Source organism: Heliangelus exortis, chromosome 4 (genome assembly GCF_036169615.1).
Source record: "Heliangelus exortis chromosome 4, bHelExo1.hap1, whole genome shotgun sequence".
Classification (NCBI taxonomy): domain Eukaryota; kingdom Metazoa; phylum Chordata; class Aves; order Apodiformes; family Trochilidae; genus Heliangelus; species Heliangelus exortis.
The window spans coordinates 5,612,138-5,635,409 of record NC_092425.1 but is presented as its reverse complement, the minus strand read 5'-3'; the positions used below and the strand labels follow the sequence as shown (position 1 = coordinate 5,635,409).

General features: G+C 38.6%; 1 protein-coding gene across 2 annotated transcripts; it reads right to left on the bottom strand.

Moving 5' to 3' along the window:
- Positions 1–4,520: 4,520 nt before the first annotated feature.
- On the bottom strand, positions 4,521–23,004 carry EIF4E (eukaryotic translation initiation factor 4E). Of its 2 annotated transcripts, none has more exons than XM_071742783.1 (7): positions 22,875–23,004; positions 14,574–14,680; positions 14,205–14,300; positions 12,168–12,231; positions 10,207–10,320; positions 7,593–7,732; positions 4,521–5,589 (listed from the first exon to the last, which is right to left on the bottom strand). In XM_071742783.1, exons 1-7 carry the CDS (start codon positions 22,890–22,892, stop codon positions 5,475–5,477), a joined length of 654 nt encoding a protein of 217 aa, XP_071598884.1. In that variant the 5' UTR covers positions 22,893–23,004; the 3' UTR covers positions 4,521–5,474. The 2 variants fall into 2 exon arrangements, with proteins under 2 accessions (XP_071598884.1, XP_071598885.1); XM_071742784.1 differs by lacking the exon at positions 22,875–23,004 and adding an exon at positions 22,345–22,499.
- Between the last annotated feature and the right edge of the window lie 268 nt (positions 23,005–23,272).

The window sequence follows — 23,272 nt, the reverse complement described above, 5'->3', positions numbered from 1 at the left end:
ATGTAACTACAGACAGTTTCTTTCTGGCCTTAAAGCCTTTAATATCCAGCATAAAACAGGTCAAAAACCCCTTCTGCCACTTCCAGGTACTGTGTCCAGCTGTTAAACTGAGCACAGGAGCTCCTGTTAGGAGATTACCTCCGATTTTCTGCTGCTTGGCACCAGTGTACAAATGTATTTCAACTGCTCTTTCATCCTGGTGAAACCATGGCAAAGAAGGGAAGGGCAGTCAGCTGTATTCTTGCAATCCCCTTACAGAACTTTTGTTCATAAAAAAACTGGGGGGGAGCTGCAGAAGCTACACAAACCCTGAAGAGTGAATGCCCATCTCAGAGCAGTGGTTCAACTCAGTTATCTTTGATTTGCATTTTTCTACATCCCACACAGAGTCAAGAAGCTGAGACATTCAGTTCCTCAGAAGCTTTATTTTCATTCAAGCTACAGAAATAAAGTAGTACCTTCCAATTTCCCATTATACTTTCTGCATATTTTGTATGGCTCAGGGTGAGATGCACCAGGATAGCTACCCTGTACATATGGAGGAAGTTAAGGCTCAAAACTAGCTTTATTTCAAAGAATGTCAAACCTTACCTATAGAGTTGGCTCCAATTTCTTGATAACAATAATAGGCACAACATAAGGAAGAGATTGATCTAAACTATTGTAAGCAAAATCCAATAATTTGTTCAGTAAGTCATCCAAAGAAACCTTTTAGAAATAACATAACAGCCGTTTTCTACTTTGAAAAAAATAGAAAAAATAGATGAGTAATTTCTGCTTTATATATGATATATTCACACACATACTTTCAAGTATCATTTTCAGTATTATCATACTTACAGGGCTAGACATAAAATAGTGAAAATCCCATAAGTAGATTACTATGCCTAAAAAGTCATACACAGTCCTTTATCTGGATTTAGCAACACCTGGAAGTCTCCATGGTACCAACCTGTCCAAAAATGCAGTGACTAGACTCAGTTTAATTTTTCCCTTTATTAAACGTGTTTCAATAAGGCTTGAGAAGTATCAGAAGTTCAAAAAATGGAGATGAGAAAAGCACAGGCAGTCATAAACCCCACAAATTCACAGCTAAACTCCTCACACACTCAGTACTAGCAAGCAATTAAAAAATAAAAATAAAAATCTGAGTTGTTTGGTTAGCAGGCAACCTGATACCAACAGACTGACTTCAGCTTGGATGTTTGTACATTTAAGGCATCACACAAAATAAGTGAATGCTGGGAAGCATAACAATCATCATGTGCTCAGCCACAATTCACATTTAGCTCTGAAAGTGCCAGGCAGCCTCCAGCAAATTGCAGAATTGAGTGTGGGTTTTATCACAGGGGAAGGGACTTAAGTGCTTAATTCAAGGCTTTGCTGCAGTGCCAGAGCTGGACACCTGAAAACAAATTCTGGGGTGAAATATAAAACTTAGAGCTAAAAGGCATATTGTCCAAGCAGTTACAGTGACAGATGTCCTGCAAGGAGATCAAAAGGAAAAGTCTGCAAGATCTGACAGCTTCTGGAGCTTTGAAATGATGGGGAGAGGTCCAGGAGGTGAATTTGATAGCCAGGACAGGGACTGGTTCCACACTGCTTGCCAAGATGTTCTGCACTCCTGCTATCTAAGTCTAGTTTGGATAGAGAGGTATGAAATATCTCCTGGCGAAACAGGTATAAACTATTTCCTTACTGATGATTTATTGTTGTCTGTTTCTTACCCAACATGAAAAGGCACAAATTCTGCATGAAAAGTTCATCTAAAATGCTACAAAATAAGTGCAGAAACCATTAACCATTCTTAAAGGGGATAAAATAATCCAGAAATTAAATACTAGATAGTTGGAAAGTTCTACGGGTTAAACTATTAAGCTCAACTATTTGGTTTAGTACTTCAGTGCAGGATGTTTTTAAAATCTAGTTTTAAAACCAACAGTCCCAGATTCAGAAGCACAGCTTCTTGGAAGCAAGGGAGGACACATAGATGAGAGAAGATCCATGCCTCTTTACTAGGCTGAAATACTTTTCTGCTTTTATTAAAGGTCCCATAGAGTCCAGAATATTTTTTCCAAGCATTTCGGTATGAAAAGATTCCATTAGGTAGAATGAAAACTTTGAGCTCAGACCAAGCTTTGCTAAAAGCTACTTCCCAGAATCTGGGGAACACTAAAAATTTGAAGTTTCCTGAGCTAGAGACAGCCTGAAACACAAGACCAGTGACAGTGCAGCAGGACTAACAGAAAGTGACAAAGAAAAGCATTGCACAGCCTCAGAGTACAACCAGAAGCTGCTAATTCACAAATATTCCTCACGTTATCCCTTCTTCCCAGGCTGTATTTTGGCACTTTCTTACACGTCTTTGAACACAGAAAGTTTCTTTTCTTTCTTTCTTTGCTCTGCTGGTTTTGTACCACTTAATAATACTTCTAAATAAATGCCTCAGCCATTTACTGTTTAGTCTGTTCAGGCTCACTAAAATCACACATTGACAAGGAGCTACCCATTTAGCCAGAAGCTTAATGACACCAAGTAATCTGTACCAACACTAGATAAATTTAAACATTTACTATTTTTTCCTCTGATGAGCTTGTGGCTGTTTCATTATTACACAGAATGAAGAGTTCTCAGCTTTCTCCCACAGCATGAGAATACAAACTACAACATTATACCAGAACAACATTAGTATGCATCACAAAGTGACTTTCAAGTTGGAAAAAACTAGGTTCATGGCCTCTTTGCCACTTCTGTCCATGAATTAAAAGGTTATATTTGGTAAAGCAAGTATGTAATTTCATTTTCACCCAAGTCTTCTAGAAACATTATTAGTTCAGCAGTGAAGAGTCTCTAATCAAACTACTTGAAGTCTTCCTATTACAGTGCAAGTCAGTTGGCTGCTTAAATAAGCTCAAAAACCTGAGACCCTACCAAAAAACCCCTATCAATCACTTTTATAGAGGAACAAAATGCTGCTACTCTGAACAATGTTCCAGTCAGTCTTGCAGTGAAATTAAACAAAACCAGTACTATTTACTTCTCACACCAGCATTCAGTTTATTCAATGCTCTTTGTAGAAGGGCAGCACTACCTATGTTTCTAAATTATACTCATTTGAGTGAGCTTTGCCCCAGTGCTCCCAAATTCTATACATGTATCCAATTTAATGGTACCACTCCGGAAGCTGATTCATCTTTCCCTTCCCATCCATACAAGCATTACTGATTTATTCAGAATTATCAATGCCTTTATAAACACTACTCAGCTTGAGGCTGATGACACAGAACACTTAAGAGAAATTTAGTTAAAAACCCTTAATTTAATCAAAAGAGAATACTAGCTGAAGCAGTAAGCTGGAAAACAGGCAAGGACAGCTGTATTCCACTATGAATAGTCCTATGAAACAAACCCCACTTGTTTTGCACACCTGCAGTCAGGGCAGGCAACCAGTAACACCAGAATCCACAGAACCAGCCCAGAACCAACCCAATAACTCTCTCCACATCCAGCATCTATCCTGTTCAATGACCAATACTGAAGGTATAGTATCATTACTATACCTTCATTAGATAGAGATGCCTCCTGTGCTTCTATTAAACAGACATAATAATGATCCAGAAGCTAATGTAATACCTTTCTGGTATAGTCTGACATGCTATTAAGACACATATTTCCTAGAAAATGTGAAAGTATTCAATTCTATCTTAGCATACAAACACTTCAGTGCCTTCAGCAGCAGATTTCAGTCAGATTCAGCTGAAGCTTTGCTGGGACAGTGACTGAAATTGCTTTAAGGAGATACCAAAGATGAGAATCCTAATAACCATCTGCCTTGAACTGAAGAAAGGCTCTGTAGCCCTGTTAAGATCTTACAGTATATCACACACTAAAAAATAAGAAATTAGCAATGAAGCACAGATTCTGTTGCTTGCTCAAGGGGTACAAAAAAAAGCCTCTTCCATTGCTCTCCTAACAAGGAGTTAACTGCCTTCAAAATTCTCCCCCAATCCTGCAAGTCAAGCGGACCTAGAGAGCTCCTACAGCAACTTCCAAGCCAAATTTAATTTCATTGTAAGACACACATAATAATAGTCTATCTAGATGCTCATATACTTTTATTTTATAGCCATGTCTCTACTGAGTTTTACTTGTACTTCATACAGAAATTATATACTAGAAGTGGAATCACTCTCATTTAAAAGTACTTCTAATGTAGTTCCTACCTGAAACTGCCTGTCTGCCTTTCTATGTACCCTTGAATTTTTTGGTTGGCATAAACCAAAGTCAAGAGAAACAACAAAAATCATGATCAGACCAACCACTATGAAAAAAACAGTAGCCACATCAATATAATTTTGCTCTGATTTAGGGTGCTAAGAGATAATAATAGTATTACACTATAGCTCCAGACTTTAAACTTTCTTGGAAGACACTACAAGAGAAGCCACAGTGGAGACTGCCTTGTCACAAGAGGTACAAATACTTGCTGTATAGATGGAGAAATAAAAGGACAAATCTAGTTGTCTAAAAGACAATTCACTGTACACATTTTATTTACAGTTTTGTACACTGTCTTAATATGAATGGGACCGCTTTTCTACTTGAGCCTTTTTAACCAAAGCAAAATAACCTAAGTAATACAAAGTGTTAAAATACAGCATAAGATACAAAACCAGACATACTATTTCTAGTAAGGAATGTAAATTATGGTGTTACATTAAAAAAAAATCCACAATTATGCTTAGGAAATCACACAAACAGATCACTGATTTGACTGAAATGCATAAATTTGTAGCAAAGCTTTGATGTTACAAAAAAACCAAAAAATTACCAAAGAATGCACAAAATGAATGTTTATTCCACCTTTGTCATATTCCCAGATTCTTAACCAAATGTTACATGAGCAAAAAACTGAAATCAAAATATCACTAATGTTATCAAATAGGGAAAAACAAATAAATTAATCTAGCAGCCATCAGCATAGGTTACAGCAAAGATGATGCTGTATAAAAAAATTGCTAGAAAACTGTATGCACCACACTCTTTTTCCAAACCAGCACAATGTTACTGCATACAATGCAAATGTAAAACAGAGTAATTTCCTGCAGGTACAGAAATGCAACTTCTTTTCTGAATACTGTGGATAAGCAAAATTTTTTTTTTCCTTTCTCATAATAGTAATGTTTCTACCAAGCTATTACAGAGTGGGCCAGGAAAACATTTATGGATTCACGGGGTGAAGTGTACTAAAATTGATTGGTAATGGTTACTTCAGCCAAAACAGGAAAAAAAAAAATTTGAACACAGAGGTACAAGACAAAGGCGAATGAGACTTCTCACAAATCTTAGAAACACTTAGATGGAAATCAAATTTAAATGTAGTCCACTCTGCTTTTGAAGAGGCTTTGGTTCAGCTCCCAAATCTCGATTGCTTGACGCAGTCTCCTATGAAAGAATACTTGGAAGGTGTCTTCTTAAACAACAAACCTATTTTTAGTAGTGGAGCCGCTCTTAGTAGCTGTGTCTGCATGGGACTGATAACCAATCACTATCTTTGGAGGAAGTCCTAATCTTTCCTTGTATACTCTCCTGGAGAAAAGAAATAGAATAAAAGTTTAAGGAAAGGCCTTAGGAAGGCATTAGTAACATAACACCTGCTTTTTTTTTTAAGATCTGCAAATATCACAAATATCTCTAATATCAACAAGCTATATTCCCACATGTAGGAACAAAACAGCCATGGAAGGCATTGTCCACAATTCCAGGACTACTGAAATTCAGTCACCTGAACTAAAACATCAGTTCCCTGGAACAGCCAGTTTTTAATCCCCACACACACCTCAGTTGCACAAGACTTGCTACCTTTTCTAACTAGGGACAGAAAGCAGACCCCCATGCCCCCAGTTCATTACAGCACTGGCCATGGGCAGCTACCCAAAGTGAGCTTTAGGAAAAATCAGCTTGGATCTTATGCCTTAATAAGCAGCAATATCTATTTTACACACACACACACACACACACACACACACACACACACACACACACACAGTGTTTCTCAGCAGAGTGAGCAAGATGCAAGCCACTAATGGCATTAGACTGCAATCTCTGGCTAAACCACAGAACAAGCCTGTTTAGCTTCACATTGCTTAACCCAATTTTAAATGTTAAGTAAAAGCTCAATTGTCTTCAATAGTTATGGCAACGTTGGCAGCAGGGAGTCAACATAACTTAACTTACTCACTGGGTCAGTCACTTTGCAAAATCCTAACATTTTCATAGTTCTCTGTCTGATAGTCACCTTAGCTCCTTAGTTAATGGTTAATACTCTTCTAAAAACGCTCTCTGATGCCTACTAGGTTTGATGTGAGGTTATGTTCTCCTAGTTGAAGACGTGTACCACATTTCTGTACCACATCTTCTGGATGTTCCTTGCATCTCAGCTTATGAAGCCATTGCCTTTTCATTACACTGTGTACTCATAATCAAGAATTGTTTCATTACAAGTGCTGTATATAATATATTATTTCAGTATACCTGTTTAATTGGAAAATCAAGTTGACTGCTTTTTATTGGGCTGTCTCCCAGTAAACTGGCATCCCCTAATGATACTGAATGGTAATCACTGCTGCTTGGTGGGATTATGTTTTACATAAGTTCCTCTTAATAGTGATGTATTTAGTGCCGGATAGTTAAATGATGTTTATCCAAGTTTATTTTTAAACACTTACCTTTAAGTCTGAACATGACTGAATATTAAAACTGCCTGTATAAGGCAGACCCCACTGGATTCTGGAGGCTCAAATGAGAAATGTGTCAAGAAAGCCACCCAGTAGGTGAAAAATGTAAGGAAGACACTATGCCTGACAGTTTATGTGTGGTGCATGCAAACCAATATAAGTACTTCTGACTGAATGTAACAGCAAATGGTTTTGAAGCCTCAAGACTACAGCACAAGGAATTCATTGGCTTTACTAATGCTTGCTAAATAGAAAAGCACAGTAATCCGAGCTGAAAAACTGCTGTTGCTTACTGGAATGAAAACTACAACATGCAATTACATGTCAAATACTTCATGGAGATCAGCATAATTTTGTTTGATTTGTACTTAAACAGAGACAAGGTAAGAAAACATCTGTAGAGTTTCGCAGCACATCACTGTCCATCTTTTTTCAAATATAGAGACATCCTTGTGAGCTTCACAGCCCTTTTCCTCTCTTATTTGTAAGCATCACTTTCCAAGAAAAATCTTAATGCTCTACTCTTACTGGCTACCCACCAGTAAGCAGTTCACAAACTGGCATGGTGCAACAAAAACTACAGGTATTAATTACAATGCCTCATTGGGAAATAAAGAAACTTCTGCTGGGATTTGTGTTTAATCCCTATTTCTCAACTACAGCAAAGGTCATGCAGCAGTACAAAGAAGTTACTAACATAAGCCCTTGCAAGGAAATACAAAATAATGCAAATAATTTGGCACTGAGTTACTTAAACTCAGGATACAGCTCTCTGCAGGCTACAGTTACCTGACGTGTGTTCTCTGTTAAGAAAAAGCATTTTTACACCTCATATAGTAAAATCATGTTACTTACCCTATATGTGTAACAGCATCCCTGTTTTCACATTCTGTTGTCCATATTGCTATTTTATCACCCTTAGGTCTAACATTAACAACAGCACCACACACATCATCACTGTAGTCATCAAACGACTCCCCAATAAGGCACAGCAGCTACAAAACAAAGATTAACTATTAAAAATGGAAGTTAAAAAAAGTCAGAATCCTGCTCCACAGGCAAACACTTGGTGTACACAAAGACTACATTTACTGCTTAGAGGTACTTGCAATAGAGACATCATTTTCTCTTTATTGCAGTATCTTCTTGAAGCTCTAAATGTTACAAATTAATGTAAACTCAGTTGTATCAGTGTATCCTCCTCCTATTTTGGAGTTTTCCCTCTTTGCTCTTGTCCCAGAAGCTGCAAGTTCTGACAGCTGATCATCAAGGTAGTGCTGCCTCCCAATCCACACCCACTTAAGAATTAAAGAAATTGATTCCTTTTTTCAAAATATGCTTAATGCAGGTGGACAAATCTGAAATTTTAGTGTTTGCATACATTTTCTAGGAAGAATCTGTAAATAACTATTTAAGCCATGTCAGCTAGGTAAGGTCCAATTTCCATTCTGAAGCACAGCAGCCTAGAGGCATTTCAGACAGCAGCTCAGATGTAAACTGCTATCTAATGAAGTGTTTGCTTCCTATCAACACACTCAGGAAAGCTTCAGAGTCCCCCCAGACTCTGAAGTGGCATCTGTCATCCTGACCAAAGTGTCATGCAAGTGCAACAACACAAGTGTTCAAGTGACAAGATTCTTCTCCCACAGATTTCTAATGGTAAAGCTTTGAACTGGCAAAGGCAGTGTGCTTCAGGAACACCAGATCAAGTTAGGTCACATCCCTGTACACTGTACTAACTGTGAAAGCAAGATTTTAAATCTTCAGCTAGCAAACTGAGCAATTCTCAGATATTCAGACCTGAGAATTTGTTGCAGTTAAGTCAGCATGTGTCTGTCTTAAAAATCCTTAATACTCAAGTATTAATCTTCAAATAGACACTTCTTTCCTTCATTTGCACAGTACATTAAGTACACCACCATTGTTTTAGTCTTCCAGAATCACTTGTAACATTTAGAAATTCAACACTCACAACATTTTGAAAAGGTCTTTCAGTACCCATGTGAGCTACAAGGACAGAGTTCATCAAGGAAATACAAAAACTGCAGGATGCACACATTCAAAGTGATGAAAGTTGTAAATGTTAAAGTTTAAACCACATATGAACATTCAAAATACCAATAAATGGCCTTAGTACACATACAACCAAAGGTGACTACCAAGCTCATAAATACTACAGCCAACTACACCCTCCATGAATGCTGCACAAAAGGGGAAAAGTCCTCTCAAATGAAGTTTAGTTAAAAACAGTAAAGATCATTAATTACAATAAAAATTTTTGCTAAAAGGGAGTGATGAAGGAAGGTGTTTTGATTTTTAGTAGACCAAGTCAGAGACATAATTACTGGAATTAGAAGAGACTGGGGTTTTAAAGCACATATCCCAGTTACCTAGGTATTTGGGCTCTGTGCCATTTGTTTACTGCTGAACAAAAAGCAGAAACCTCAAAACTTCAGTCTACATAGACTTTCTAGATGTTTCCAATCCATATGCAATGGCTATTAGGAGTCAGAAGGACTCACATAAGCACTGGGGGGAAAGCACACAGCAAGGTGTTTATTTTCACACATCCAGTCTAATAGCATAATTCTAATCATCCTTTCTTCAAATCACTACTACAGTGACTAGAAAGATCCTAACAGTTCTGGTATTTTGGATACCTCTGCTCTGATCCTGAAGGCCATTTCTCCCTTTCAAAGGGGTGCAATATTTCTCATATCTCACAAAAGCAGGGAAGAAAGATAAGAGATTTTATAAGATTGTTTTGCATTGTACCACCTACAATCCTTGCCCCTCTAAAACCCAGATGACATTAGATTCTTTTAGGCTATTCTGAATCAGTTCCTAGACAGTACAGTCTATTTTTTGTATGACACATTAACTGCAACCCACATAATCTCTAGAAGCATATTTAACATTAAAAAAAATCCAACCCAAAAATAGAGCATCCAGGTGAAGAAGTATTTTTATAGTATACAGGAATATTGCATTATTACTTACCTACCTTAGTGTTAAGATTAATACAGAAAGAAGAGAAATAAATTCCCTTTCTGCAGCATGACCAAAGCCTGAAAACTATTAATTTCTAGAGTATTTGTAAAACATATTGTTACACTTATGCAGTTAAATAAGTGTGTCCTATTAAAGACACAGTATTACTTTCCCAGTAGCTCAACAACTATTCTGCATATTCAACAGGAAAACATTAATTTGTCCTGTGGAACTCTCCACTGCTGCACATTATAGGAAAGTACTCAACAGAACAGACTACAGGGTGCATCACTCAACAGAATAGACTACAGTGTGCATCACTCTTGAAAAATCATGTTTCAAATGCAGCCTGGTAATAAAATCTTACAACACACTATGCAACCAAGTTATGAGTCTAATGTGGCCCAGAAAGAACACATCAATTAAAATATTAAACACAAGATTCTTCAGTTGCAGCTGGTAAGGCCACAGTGCTTACTGTCTCTAGCCAGAAGCGATCAAGATCACTTCTCCTCTGCTGTTTGTTTAGTGTAATGAGCCACCGGCCTCCTCTCTTGTTTTTTTCATCTTCCCACATGGGTTCAATCCCATCCTGCAAAGAATCACCAGATGTTAAATCAGACTTGATATGGATTCTTCCTAAAGGATAACCAACAGGCCAGTGATGACTGGGATAGCAACTTCAGGAAAAAGCAGACAGTCGAAGATACGCAGCGAAATTCCAAAACATCTTAAGCTTTTTCAAACAAATTTTTATTTCTATTAAAAAATTACAGCTCAGGCAGAAGTCCTGGCTACACAGCTTTAAATAAAAAAAAATTGGGAACAGGCTAAGTCAAATATCCACTCTACCATCTATGAAACCAGATAAAATTAGCAGCTAAGTTCTGAAGTCTTCGACTCAGTGCAACATTGGCCAAATGCTCTGCTTATGCATAAAGAACACTTCACTGAAACAGACACCCTTGGCAGTTCCAGCTCAACAACTTCCTGCACACACAAGGTGAGATTAAGAGGGCTTTAATTGCCAGGACCACAAAAAAACCCAAACACACACCCTTTAGAGGCAAGTTACATTCTGATTCATGCTTTTCCAATGGCACTTCATGGACCTGAATGACTCTGGATGCAGCTGACATTCCCACGTGCACTAACTAGGCTGCACTTCAGAAAAAAGTCATTAAAAAAAGCAAGTAACTGTCTAGACAGAGAAACTGGGTTAAGAAATGTCTATTAAGAGAACTGCACGACAGAACTTTGGCTGAAAACTAATTAAGAGTTCAACACACAGGATGGAATGTTGTCAGCTCACTTTAGATTTAGTGCCCTTACTGGCAGCTGCAGACCTCAAATACTTCATTACTTTTAAGAGCAGCTCTCAGGAGGTCACAACTGAAGGACAACAGCAGGAGATCACTAGGAAGCCTGCACAGCCAATGCTGTGCCTGTTCCATGAATTTAAAAAATTAGATTATTGCTGACTGATAAGATCCAAACTCTGAGTAGATACTTACTTAAAAAACAAATTTAGGATTCATGGAAGAAATACAAGCATGATCCACAGACATTCTAACCTCTGAAGGGCCTACAGCTTCTTGAAGTTTACTGGTTTCTCAGTCACCTAAAATATTGTTCCCTTCCTAAACCGAGGCATCACCACCTCTTCACTACCTGAATATGCTGGGGTTTAAAAACTGCACATGGTCTGCTAAGGAGTGCCAGCCAGTAGCTGTTTTATAAACAAAGGTGGTAATAGACACCAGTACTTAGGGGATTTAGATACTTGAATTCAGAACGGAAGCTCTATGTTAGAAGCACTTCAGAGAGGTTAGCATTTCATTTAGAGCTCCAGTTGAGATTTCTCCTTTCTTTCTGCAAATACTTTCAACATTTCCTGTTCACTTGATTGAACACTTCCTTGGCATGGTCTAAGTGTTAGTGTTGGGTACAACTTTCTATTTCATACATCAGTGATTTGTCACTTCACTGGTGTAAAAATCAACTATAGGAACACTGCATCTGTCTAGTAGTGTTAGAATCCTGGAGAACATTGCAGCTTCCCACAGTACAAGACATTTGAACTTATTTCACATCAAATCAGATGAGAGAGCTTAAAATTAAAATTGCATATTATAGAGACTATAATATAACTATTTGCATGAATATCTCAAGCATAGAAAGGCAGCAAACATAGTAACAGATTAAGAAGTACTGCCTGTGAAGTGCATTAAAGCAACAACTTGGCATTTTCTGAACTAGTGACAGCCTGGTTTTCAGAGAGCATGTGCTTGGGACTTAAAAAAAGACAAACCAACACCCTTAGGATATTCTAAACCATCTTCATAAATATTGGAACTGAAATATTTGGACAGTGTTGTGCTTAGCCAGGAAACCATCCAACAACACCCACAACTGAAGAAAAAAGGTTAGCAAGCATACCTTAAAGAGCGAGTAGTCACAACCAGGCATTAAATTACTAGAGAGCTGGATATGGTTGTATAAACTATTGGAGGGAAAAAAGCAGGATTAAAGACTAAGCATTACTTTAGAGTACAAAATTCTTAAAGAATTTAAGATGTATGACCAAACAAAACCCAAAAATTAAAGCATAAAAGTTGTTTCAGAAGCAACCCCATTTCTTAAGTATTTTTCAGCAGTATAAAAGCTTTAAGGTGCTTTGGGCTTAAGATGCAGAATGGAAACTTGTTTATGAATATATGCTGGGTTCCTGTAACAATGCTTAATTTTAACCTTGTTTTAACAAGGTTATTAAAACCATAATTCCCTGGGTCTTATGGCAACGTATTTTGTGTGCATGTGTATTCTGCATGGAATAAGGGTAACTTTGTATTTCTAAGGCTACTCCCTCTGTAGAGAGAGGCTTTAAGAGAAATACTCAACTTTGCTACTTAATACAATACAATTCTCTAGTGACAAAGGCTGTAGGTCCTGTAAATCAAATTTAAATAACAAAACAAAAAAGTATATACTCTGAATTAAATTAAATTCACAACTATGCAATTCAGAGAAAAAAAAAAAAAATCTAAGGAGTACATACTGTCTCCTCCTCTAGCTAGAGGACAGATGCAATTTTTTCCTGCACTGTTAAAGTGTCAGACTTCAGTAAAAGGCCTGCACACATCACAGTAACCTGCAGTTCAAGGCCAACAGATATTCACACAAGGCCCAGTACCAAAAAAAAAAAAAAAAAAGTTCTAACAATCAGAAATCATTCATAGGGATTAACAAAGCCAGGCAGACTTACCAGCTTTCCTCCTTAAAGTTTACCTTAACCCACTGGTATCTAAACACAGTTTATTTCCCACTTCAACCACAATGGAGACAGAACTTCTTAACTGCTTGATTTTATACTCTTGGCTACAGACATCTAGATTAAACACTTCTAATTACCTGGCCCATCTTGTTTTATAGGAGCTCAAAAACTTGCCCTTAACCAACTTGAATAGTGTGCTTCAAACCATTTATTCACCCATCCCATACCCTAAGACTGCTAACTACTGTTCACTCCAACAATCAGTCACCCCCATAGTAGGAACTGGAAAGCTGGTTACCCCTCACTGGAGTGATAAATACTTGTTCCACATTTTCAGTAACTTTATTTCCTCCCCGTTGGTGCCAATGGGTCACTGAGGGTTCTTATCATTGCACTTAGGACACCATCTGTCTGTTACTGACCACATTCATGCAACAAAAAACTTTTAAGAACCCTGTTACTCAATGTAGCACATGACACTGAGAGATCAAATACATAATGCATTATTTTTTTCACCCTCAATCTCATGTCACTTCTATTTTGTCCATACTTCATCATATGACAGGCAAAATCTTCCAGGTAAACCATGTGAATCTGACTGAAGCAAGTGTCTGGAAAGCACAGGCCTACCATCAAAGGCTCTGTTCTTGCTGTTCAAGCCTGCTTTTGCAGACCTTCAATTTAGACTGAAGGTGGTTCCTTCTCTAATGAGCTTCTTTTCTCAGATGCTATTAATATGCATCGATTCCCTAAGTATCATACTCCAGATGTATGTACTATTGCACATCTGAAGTGAGAAAACTGTCTGAGAATTTAATCAGCTGGCAAAATCTGTGACCAAGGACTTGGCAACCAGTTTGCTCCAAGAAGTTACAAATTTACATTACTGTGAGATAGATACTGCACAAATACAATTTTATATATATATATGTCATGTGCATATGAATATAAACAGTGCTACAGTATTAATAGCAAGAAAATGTCTATTTAAAGTACAAAGAACTTGTCCAATCATATTTTATTCAAAGGTTTTATTCTACCGCACTCTGAGGAATAGAGTAGACCTCACCTTCAATTTTGCAAACATTTCAGATCACTCCCCAAAAGTTGCAGCTAATGGAATGCTTTGCTTTTCTGACCTGGGAATAAGCTTTTCTAGCATATGTCAGCATTATTATAGAGACTGAAAAATCTTTACTTACGCCCAAAAATCTTCAACAGTATCAAACTTTGAGATAAGACGAAGATTTGCTTGCCAAGTTTTGCTCTTGTCATTTTTAAAAAACCAGAGTGCCCATCTAAAGCAAACAAACAAAACACAAACAACAAAAACCTGAAATAAGATGACTGCACCACAAAATTAAAGTATATTAAAAATATAATTATTGGTGTAAAGCTCCACATTACAAGATCAGATTCTATTTCCTCTTCAGCCTCGCTGCAAAAATCCTCAAAAAGACAGAAGACTCAAAATGTTGCTATAGAAAGCACTAGAAAAACAAGGAGGTTGTAAAATCATATGCATTTTTCCACCTTTGGTAAAATTACAATCATGCTTCTGGGCTATTTACCTGTTTTGTAGTGGATGCTTAATATACTGTTCGGGACTGGCAACCTCCTGACTAGGTGCTGGCTCAGTTTTCTCCTCTTCTGAAGGCTGAGGGTTGGGAGTAGTTTCCTGTTTGAAGAAAGGAGTTATTAATACTTTCCATTTTTATTGAAGTAATTTAGTTCTTTGAAGTAACTTTAAGAAGGCTGAAGCAGAGTTCCTATAATTCATCCTGCATTAGGAACATTAGGGAAGCCCAATTTGCATCCCCTTATTCTTCAACATCTGAACAATTAACATTAACTGCAAGAATTCATATTCTGCTCTTCAGTGAGTTGTTTCTTAAGTCATTTGTTTCCAGAACAGTTTACCTAGCATATTATTTTTAAACAGTTCCAAGTTGCTCCAAGTTTATATACATAATGATATTGTGTATATAAAATAGACAGTATTTTATATTAGCTATAATAAGCACATACAAAAGCTAATTCCTAGAATAATAATTTTAGAAGGAAAAATATTTATCAGTTTCTAACAAAGCACCATTGGAAACAAATGTATAGGCCCTGGTTTTTTTGTCACTACAAGTAGGAGATACGCCTGCAATTCCTGGGTCTGAAATTAGCTATTACAAGCAGCTAGAAACCAAACTGAGTAGTTACTTTTGTATTTGCAACATCACTACTAACAAAGCTTCAGACACCAAACAACAATTTCAACATGCTAGTTCTCAAATTTCAAAACAGGAATAAGTCTAATTATACATTTAAAACAAATTAAGACTGGTTCCAAGTATTATTTTTTCGTATCTCTAGAAACAATGCTAGAGATGTAAAATATACTTTAACACAAAGAAGTGTAATTATGGATGCGACCCCCCTCGAACTTGGCATTCAGTTGGAGAAGCCACTGTGTCAGAGAATACAAAGCTTTACTGTGAGGCCAAGTGTTCCTGCCAGTTACCACAACCTCTCCCTAACCTTCAATCTGTGCTACAATTTTACAGAGGAGGACCAGACCCCATTCCCCACAGCTAACACAAAAAATGCCTATACAGCTGACACTGGTGGGTCAGGAAAAAAAACCCAAAAAAACTCTTCAGTCACACAAGCATAAACTAACTACACAAGACTGAAAGAATCTATACTTGCCTAGACACAATACAAAAGCAGTACTTAAAAATTATTTTAAGCTTTGTGGTTTTAATAGAACAAATTGATGTAGGGCTGGGTTAAGTAATAGTAATCCAATTATTGGTACAGTTTACTACAGACTTTCAGTTTATCATCATCAAGGGTGCTGAAAAGTGAATTTGAAGTGATAACATGAACAAATACTGTTTAACCTTCATCTGGTTGGCAAAGTCTTCTGATAACACCTGAAGATGTGTCAACTGGAATTTTATTTTCATGATCAATATATTTAGCATTATTAAACATATGTTTTACTTCAGAGAAGTTATACTTTTATACTTAAAAATAATTTTGTGCCTGAGTTTAGCAGCTCATTTAGAAAAAAAAACCTGTTTTAAAAAACCCTAATAATTCATATTACAATTAAGAATGCTTTCATACGCTTCCACCTTCACAGTGAAAAGACTAAGATGTGAAGGCCTATGAGAGGCAGTAACAAAGATAGTGCTTTGATTTACATAGCACAAGGAGCAGGCAGTAAAATTTCCTGCCTCTCCTAATTAGGATCACTGACAAACCCACAGAAGAACTGTCAAACTATCTGTCAAATCCCCTTCAGCGTATACTGCAGTAATATAAATAAATCTTTAAAACACTAAGTGCTTCAAATGCTATCTTGAATAAAATTTCTAGAGTTAGCACCATTTAAGTTAATAGGAACAAATATACATCTTTCCCTTTCATCACATACAAGAAGTCCACAGAACAAATGAACACTGTCATGGCACAGAGGCTGCAAAACACACCACAAGTAGTATATCAGTGTTTCCTCCTACAATGTTATCATTTATATTATACTACAAAATGCCAAGTGCAGACAACCACAATTTAAATGTTGCCCCTTCAGGGGCTTCTAACTAGAATACAGAAATATCACATGTGCAAATACAATGAGCACACAAGCAAGAGCTTGTTGATACTTTGGAAGTAAACTAGGCACTAGGTTTTGTGATAAAGCTTCCTTTCATTCACAATACTCTGCACTTGGGATATCTAGCATTTACAATTACTTTACAAATGTTATTATAATCGGATTTTTACATCAATAGACTCAGTCTTGACTGCAGTGCCTTCCAAAAAAATTCAGTTGAGAATCTTATTCAGGTTTTCTCAGCAAATAGCTTTTAATATCCAAAGAGCTATTCCTGAAGAGGCTCCCTGGTCAGCCTTACAGAAGTATAACTATAAAAAAATCAATACAGAACTACTAAGCACATGCGGGAATATGCTATTGCATAACTTCTGATACAAGACAACATCCAAAAGGATTAAGGTAGATAATTAAAAAAATGTAATGAGCCACAATACCTGCCCGGTATAGCAGTGGTCACCCTTCACATAATTATGCTGGAAGTCCATTTCTGGACAAATGAAATGCCTGACTCGGCACTAAAGTTTCAGCTAAGTCACCACAGTAACCTTAAAATATTTTGAAAACTACCTAGTATTAATTAAATTCAGACTAACCATTATTTCAAGCTCCTGTCCAAAACTACATGACAACTCACCTCCAGGGCCCAGCTAACCATGATTTTCATCAAGGACTGCCATGTCTTCAAAACTAACCCAGCTGGTAAAGATTTTGGGTTTTTTAAGCACCAGGGTATCCATCAATGACAGACACAGCTGTACACACCACAATTATCCTGGCTGAAGGTGTGAAGTTGGAAGCAGAGCTTTCTACCACTACACAGCTTTCCAGCTGGTCTCAGGCAGAAGCCTAAAGGAGCTTGTTTTCACCATCTTTTATTTTCCACTCTGCCATCAAAGAGAATAGGAGAAAAATAATCTTGATTTTAGCTGGTCTATCATATGACCTCACCTTTATCTCACTATTCTGATCAAACTAAAGTATTGGTGTGCTAAAGCACTTTTCATTTTTAGCCACATACAAAGTATCCAAGTTCACCAACAGCATTCCAAGTCCCTTTCATGTATCTAACTTTGTTCTGTGTGCTGAAATTCTACCCCTAACCCTAAGAAGTCTTAAAAGATTCAATAAATAAGAAATATTGTATGCATTTTATCAATTCACACCTTGAAATCTCTAAATTGCTACACTATCAACTTACTAGAGACTTTCCACAAGCAGGTTCTGGACTACTACATTTAAAATCCTTCATAATACTTAATTATTGCTCATAACTAATGCCTTATTTAACCTAAAATTGACTTTGTGTCTGCTATTAAAATAGGAGCCACCACTGGGTTTGCTGCTTTGAAAACAGATGTGGTAAAATAGGGCAGTATTACCAGATAAACTGGAAACCTTCATATGGCCAATCCTGTTTCTCATACACAAGCATGCAATTAAGTGACACTTATTCACCACCAACCTTTTTTCAGGTAGGAATCAGCTTGCAGAACTTCATGAAACATTTAAACTCAGCATTTAATGACTGTGCATATCTGCACATTCCGTGCAGTTTTAATTGGTGCTATTTACTCTTTCTCCACATCACATAATGACCAACATATCAAAGGAAGCTAGGCAGGTCACAGGACAGGAAACAAACAGCACAGTAAAAACTGCTTAACCAGCTTTGTTTATTGAAGAGAAAAACAAGCTTGACTGGGTTACACTGAGAGTTTTCAGGTGTTGCCCACACCACATTTGTCATCTAATTATCTACAGAAGTGGTTGATGAAGTGCAGTTGTCAGAGCAGAACATCTACATACCAAAAAGATATCTTAGCACTACTCTACATTCTTGGTGAAAGAGAATCAATTAGTGAAAGAGGCTTCCAATGCTTTCTTGCATTAAACCAAAATAATAGTGTATCCATCAGAAAAACTCCACATCCCAGTTATCAGAAGTCTAGGGAAAAAGTGTCAACTACCTGCTGGTCCTCTAATCTCTCCCTGTATTTTAACATGACAGACACAGAAGTGCTCCAATATTGAGACACTCCTACAAGACACAGAATTTCACCTTAGCTGAGAAAAAGAAGATACATTCCATCTTCTGGAAGGAATTTAAAACAAAATTGTATAATGTAGAGATGCTCAAGAGGTCAGTCTTCAACCACAAAGTACTGGACATACTACCAATATGTCTGATTGCTGTGAACCAAGCTACTTTGATAAAAAAAACAACAAAAAACACTGAACATGAGAAAAACTGACCCCTATATAAAAGATTAATTCAAACAACTGCTCTGCAAGTTTAGAAAAAAGGCTTCTTACAGTTAAATTTCTTCTGCCTTACATCCACTATATAAGAATGAAGGACAACTGCCTCACAGGCAACTAACAGACCACCTGTATTACATAGACCATTTAAATCTGCAGATCACACTATGAGCACCTGATAATGTGAGTATTTTAGAGGTTTTAGGACTTCAAGCACTTATTTCTTGAAGTTGCTTGGTCAAAAATAGCATCTAAACTTACACTTAACCTCTATATTTCAAAAGTGAAAGACACCTGATTGACAAAAAGTCCCCTTAATTTTTTTTTTTTTAATCTGCATTTCTCTTTCACAGTGCAGGCTTTCTCCCAACATCCCTCTTTGCCTCCTCTAGCCCCTTAAAATTCACACATCTTTACAAAGCTACTAAAAGGGTCACATTTTCTCACCCAAATTTCCCACATACCTCCATATCTGCAAGTGCTATCAGTAAATAAAACGTCGCTCAGTCTAACAATGCTATTTTATGCACTACCTTGAAATAAGCTTGACCAGTTCTATGTTGTGTGAAATGTAATTTTTAAAAAATGGCTTTCAGAAAAGTATTTATCTCAAAAAAATTGGCAAGGAGTATTTTGGTCCAAAATACTCCTCTTAAAGGAAGCTTTGTGTTCAACCAGAAATATAATTTATAATTCAAAAGTTTATGACAAACATTCTCACTTAAACAGCATGCATGGTACCTTTATCCTGCACAGTTTCAGAAAAATTCCATGATCAAGCATATTCACAACCAAAGCAGGTCACTGACTGCATTATAACAGAAATACCTAATAATAAGTCTAGAGCTGAACATTGTGTACACTTGATTTACATGGGATCTGTCAATAATACAAAAATACCTTTATGGGTACCCTGAATTTTGGGAGCTATTTTGAACTTTCTCAAATTTCAAGGCCCTATACCACTATATTTGAAACTCCTTGAGATAATACTGTTTTGTTGTATAAAGAAAGTTTTGAGTCCTACCTATTGATGATAAACTGTTTAAACAAGAATTTTTCAAATTATACATTACTAAAGTTTCACCCAGGTACCTTAAATTGCAGAATTAAATTGAAAAGAATTGCATTTGTGCAAGTGTAGTAACTGTCACAGAGAAAAAAAACCAAAACCAACCAAAACTACACCACAGAATTTGAATAAGAGATGAAATGGAATTACTTCCGTATTATTTATAGGCACCTAGAAAACTCAGGCTTTGTGTGGCTACATTTGAAAGTTACCTTTGGTAAGCTATTGTTTACTAAAGAGTTATTATTGGGTTTTTTGTTTACTTTTGCTGAGTGTTATCTGATCCCATCTAATCCTTAAAGGTTACAATATGAGCACACTGTAATGGGACATACCTTCACACCTCTGCATATTCTCACAAATTAATTCAGAATAATTAAAAAAAAAACACACTAGGATAGTACCAGAAAAAGTTTTAAACATCAGAGGCTTCACTTTATCTAATAAAGCATGGAAGTAAGCCACTGTGCAACAAGTCTACTACACTCAGAATAGTCTTCCTTTTCTTAGTAATCTCCATAGAGTACTCTAAATTCAAATTTCAATACTCCTTAAAGGAGTTTCAAACCTTTTTTCCCCAGACTCTTAGGAAGACTTAAAAGTGTATGTTAGATTGAAGTTCTAAAAAGATCCCTGATACTGACCTATGTTTAAAAAACCTAAACAAATAAAGCTTGACACATTCAGTAGGGCTTCCCAATTCTTGAGACATACTTTCCCCCTAGGGAAGCACCACAGATGACATCTCTATCAAAGTTAGGTCCAGAGCTTGAAGGTCAGGAACAGAAAGACTTCCCTATGATTAAGAGGTTTTCCAGTCCATAACCACACACACAATTAAATTGTTCAGTTGAAAAGCACGCGGGGTTTATTTCCGCAACATTAATCACCTATGACCTCAGTCACTCTACCAGTCTGACTTTAAGCCTAGGTAGAAGTGTGAGCCACTTAAACCAGCAAGAAATGATAAAAAAAAATAAAATCTATCCATTAAATAATAAATCTGAAAAGAAGCAAGTATAGCCAATATTTGTTGCTTGAAGTCAAACACACTTCAACCACAGCAGAACATTCAACAGCAGCACAATTTAAATTGTCGGGAGTGTTGGCCCATCTTCCACTTTTACTGCCTCAGCACAACTGTCATTGATTGGTGAACTGGATCTGCAAACCCCATCATCTTGCTGGGAAATGGTGCATCAGAAGTAGTCATTTATTTTTGGCTAATCTAGCTGAACACGCAATCTCACTCTTAGAGGGGAACAATGGAGAGAACAGTACAGAAGGAGGCTTATGCTAGCACCACGGGCAAGAATGCTACAAATCTGTATCTTCAGAGTCATTTTAATTTCCAATGGCCATCAGTATTACAATTTATTTATTAACCTCTCCATGGTAACTGCAAAGCACTGAGCTGACAGAAAGAATGCTCTCATCTTCAGATATGTGGGCTACAGCTCAATTAGATCAGCTTTTAAGTGGGAAAAAGTGTTTAACACTGTGGCTGAAGCACAAAGGAAAGGTGCTGCAGGTGGTCCAGTCTGAACAAATGACATTCCTTGTGTTCAGAACTGCTTGTCAAGCAATTTATAAATGCCACCAAATTTCAATCTCTTCCTTGTAAGTAAACGTGCAGTTTCTTTTGTTAATGGAAGAAAGTCATAAAGGGAGGTTCAGGATCCCGTACATGAAAGGATAAAATTAATCTCTGTTTAAAAAGAGGGATTTTCAAACTTTAAAGTGTTTTATCTAAGTGTAACAGACCCTCCAAAGTATTAACTGGCTATTTAGTCACTTTTGACTATTTAGTCAACCAGCCAACCTGAAGTTTCACATTTTCTTGAAACTCTACTACACAGTTTTCTGCTGTACTCACGATACACAAGCCTGGGCGATTAGAACAACAACTGTACTTGGATCACTTCCAGCTGCTTCGTTTTTTTATGGAAGTGAAGGCTCGGCCCTTTTTACTTTAGAAATTAGAGCAGAGTATTTTAAACACTTAGAATACTTAGAAAAAGAGAGAAAAGCACGTCATTATCATGAAAAATAAAAAAAAAGCTAGAATAAAAATAAAACGTTGTTCCAGAAAGATGACATAACCGGATAATTTCCTTTGCATACACCTCGGCTTATTACCCGCCTCACCGCTTTACCCTTTCATCTGCCAAAATCCGGGGCAGCCTTACAAACCCTCATTCCCGGTTAGAGACCCTGCCCCTCCTCATCGCCAGAACTCTCTCTCATTGCCAAGCTCCGTGCCTGCCTTCAAACCGGCCCCTCACCGCAGAAAAAAATCCACCCCGTCGGACACCGGGCCGAGCCTAACCCACCGGCCTGCAAACAACATGGCCACCTCCACCGAGCCACATGCGCCGAGCAGCCCAGCTCTCACCGCCATCGCCCGGGGTCCCGCTCCTCCTCGCCGTGCCTCCTGGCCCTGACATCCTGCCCGTCACCGTGCCGGCGGGGGCCGCAAGCAGGGCGCGGCACAATGGGCGCCGCAGTGGTTGTTGAGTGCCGCCGGCCGGCAGGCCCCGCTCCCTCCCTCCGGCCGGGGCCCTGCCCCCGCCTCTCACCCACCCAGGCTCGCAAGCGGCACGGCCCGGGCCCCCCGTACTCCGGTGGCGGCGGCCCCGTCCTCAGGCCCCCGCCTCCCCGTCTCTCCGCGCAGGCAGGCGCTTGGCGCTGCCTTCCTCCCTCCCACCCTTCCCTCCCTTCCTCCCTCGCTCCGGCCCCCTGCGTGCGTGCGCTCCTCGCCGGCCTCGCCTCGCCGCCCGCGCCTCACCGCCCATCCCCTCTCCCGCCTCTCGGGGCGGGCGGGCGGCGGAGCTGCGGGTAGAGGGGAGCGGCGGCGGGAAGACGAGGGAAGGGAGAGAGAGAGGGGAGGGAAAAGCGTGCGGGAGAATGGAATGAAACACTCACCGGTTCCACCGTCGCCATCTTAGATCAGGCCGATCGCAGAAGCGCTTCGGGGAGGGGAAGAGGCGGGTAACAGCCGCACGTTCAAACCCGGTTGGCAGCCCGGCGGTCACGTGAGCCCGGCGGCCGTTTGGAAAGGAGGTGGAGGGGGGGGTGGAGGGGTAAGAAGAGAGGCGGCGGCCCCGGGGCACGGGGATGGCCGCGGTGCCTGCTGGGAGTTGTAGTCCGGCCGGGAGCGGCGCCTCCACGGCCATTCTGCTGGCGGGGAGCCGTCACCTGGGAAGGAAGAGGCGGGAAGAGGTGGGAATAGGCGGGATGGGGAGGGAGGGAGGGAGGGAGAGGGAGAGGGAGAGGGAGCGCTCTGGGCGGTGCTCCGGCGTCGCTGAGCTTGTGTAGCGAAC

What these genes read in the sequence shown, in the direction of transcription:
- EIF4E (XM_071742783.1), bottom strand. An exon ending in AAGCATCCACTACAAAACAG is followed by an intron (nt 14,301 to 14,573) that starts GTAAATAGCCCA and finishes TGTTTGCTTTAG; the next exon opens with ATGGGCACTCTGGTTTTTTA. An exon ending in ATCGCTTCTGGCTAGAGACA is followed by an intron (nt 7,733 to 10,206) that starts GTAAGCACTGTG and finishes TTTGTTTTGTAG; the next exon opens with CTGCTGTGCCTTATTGGGGA.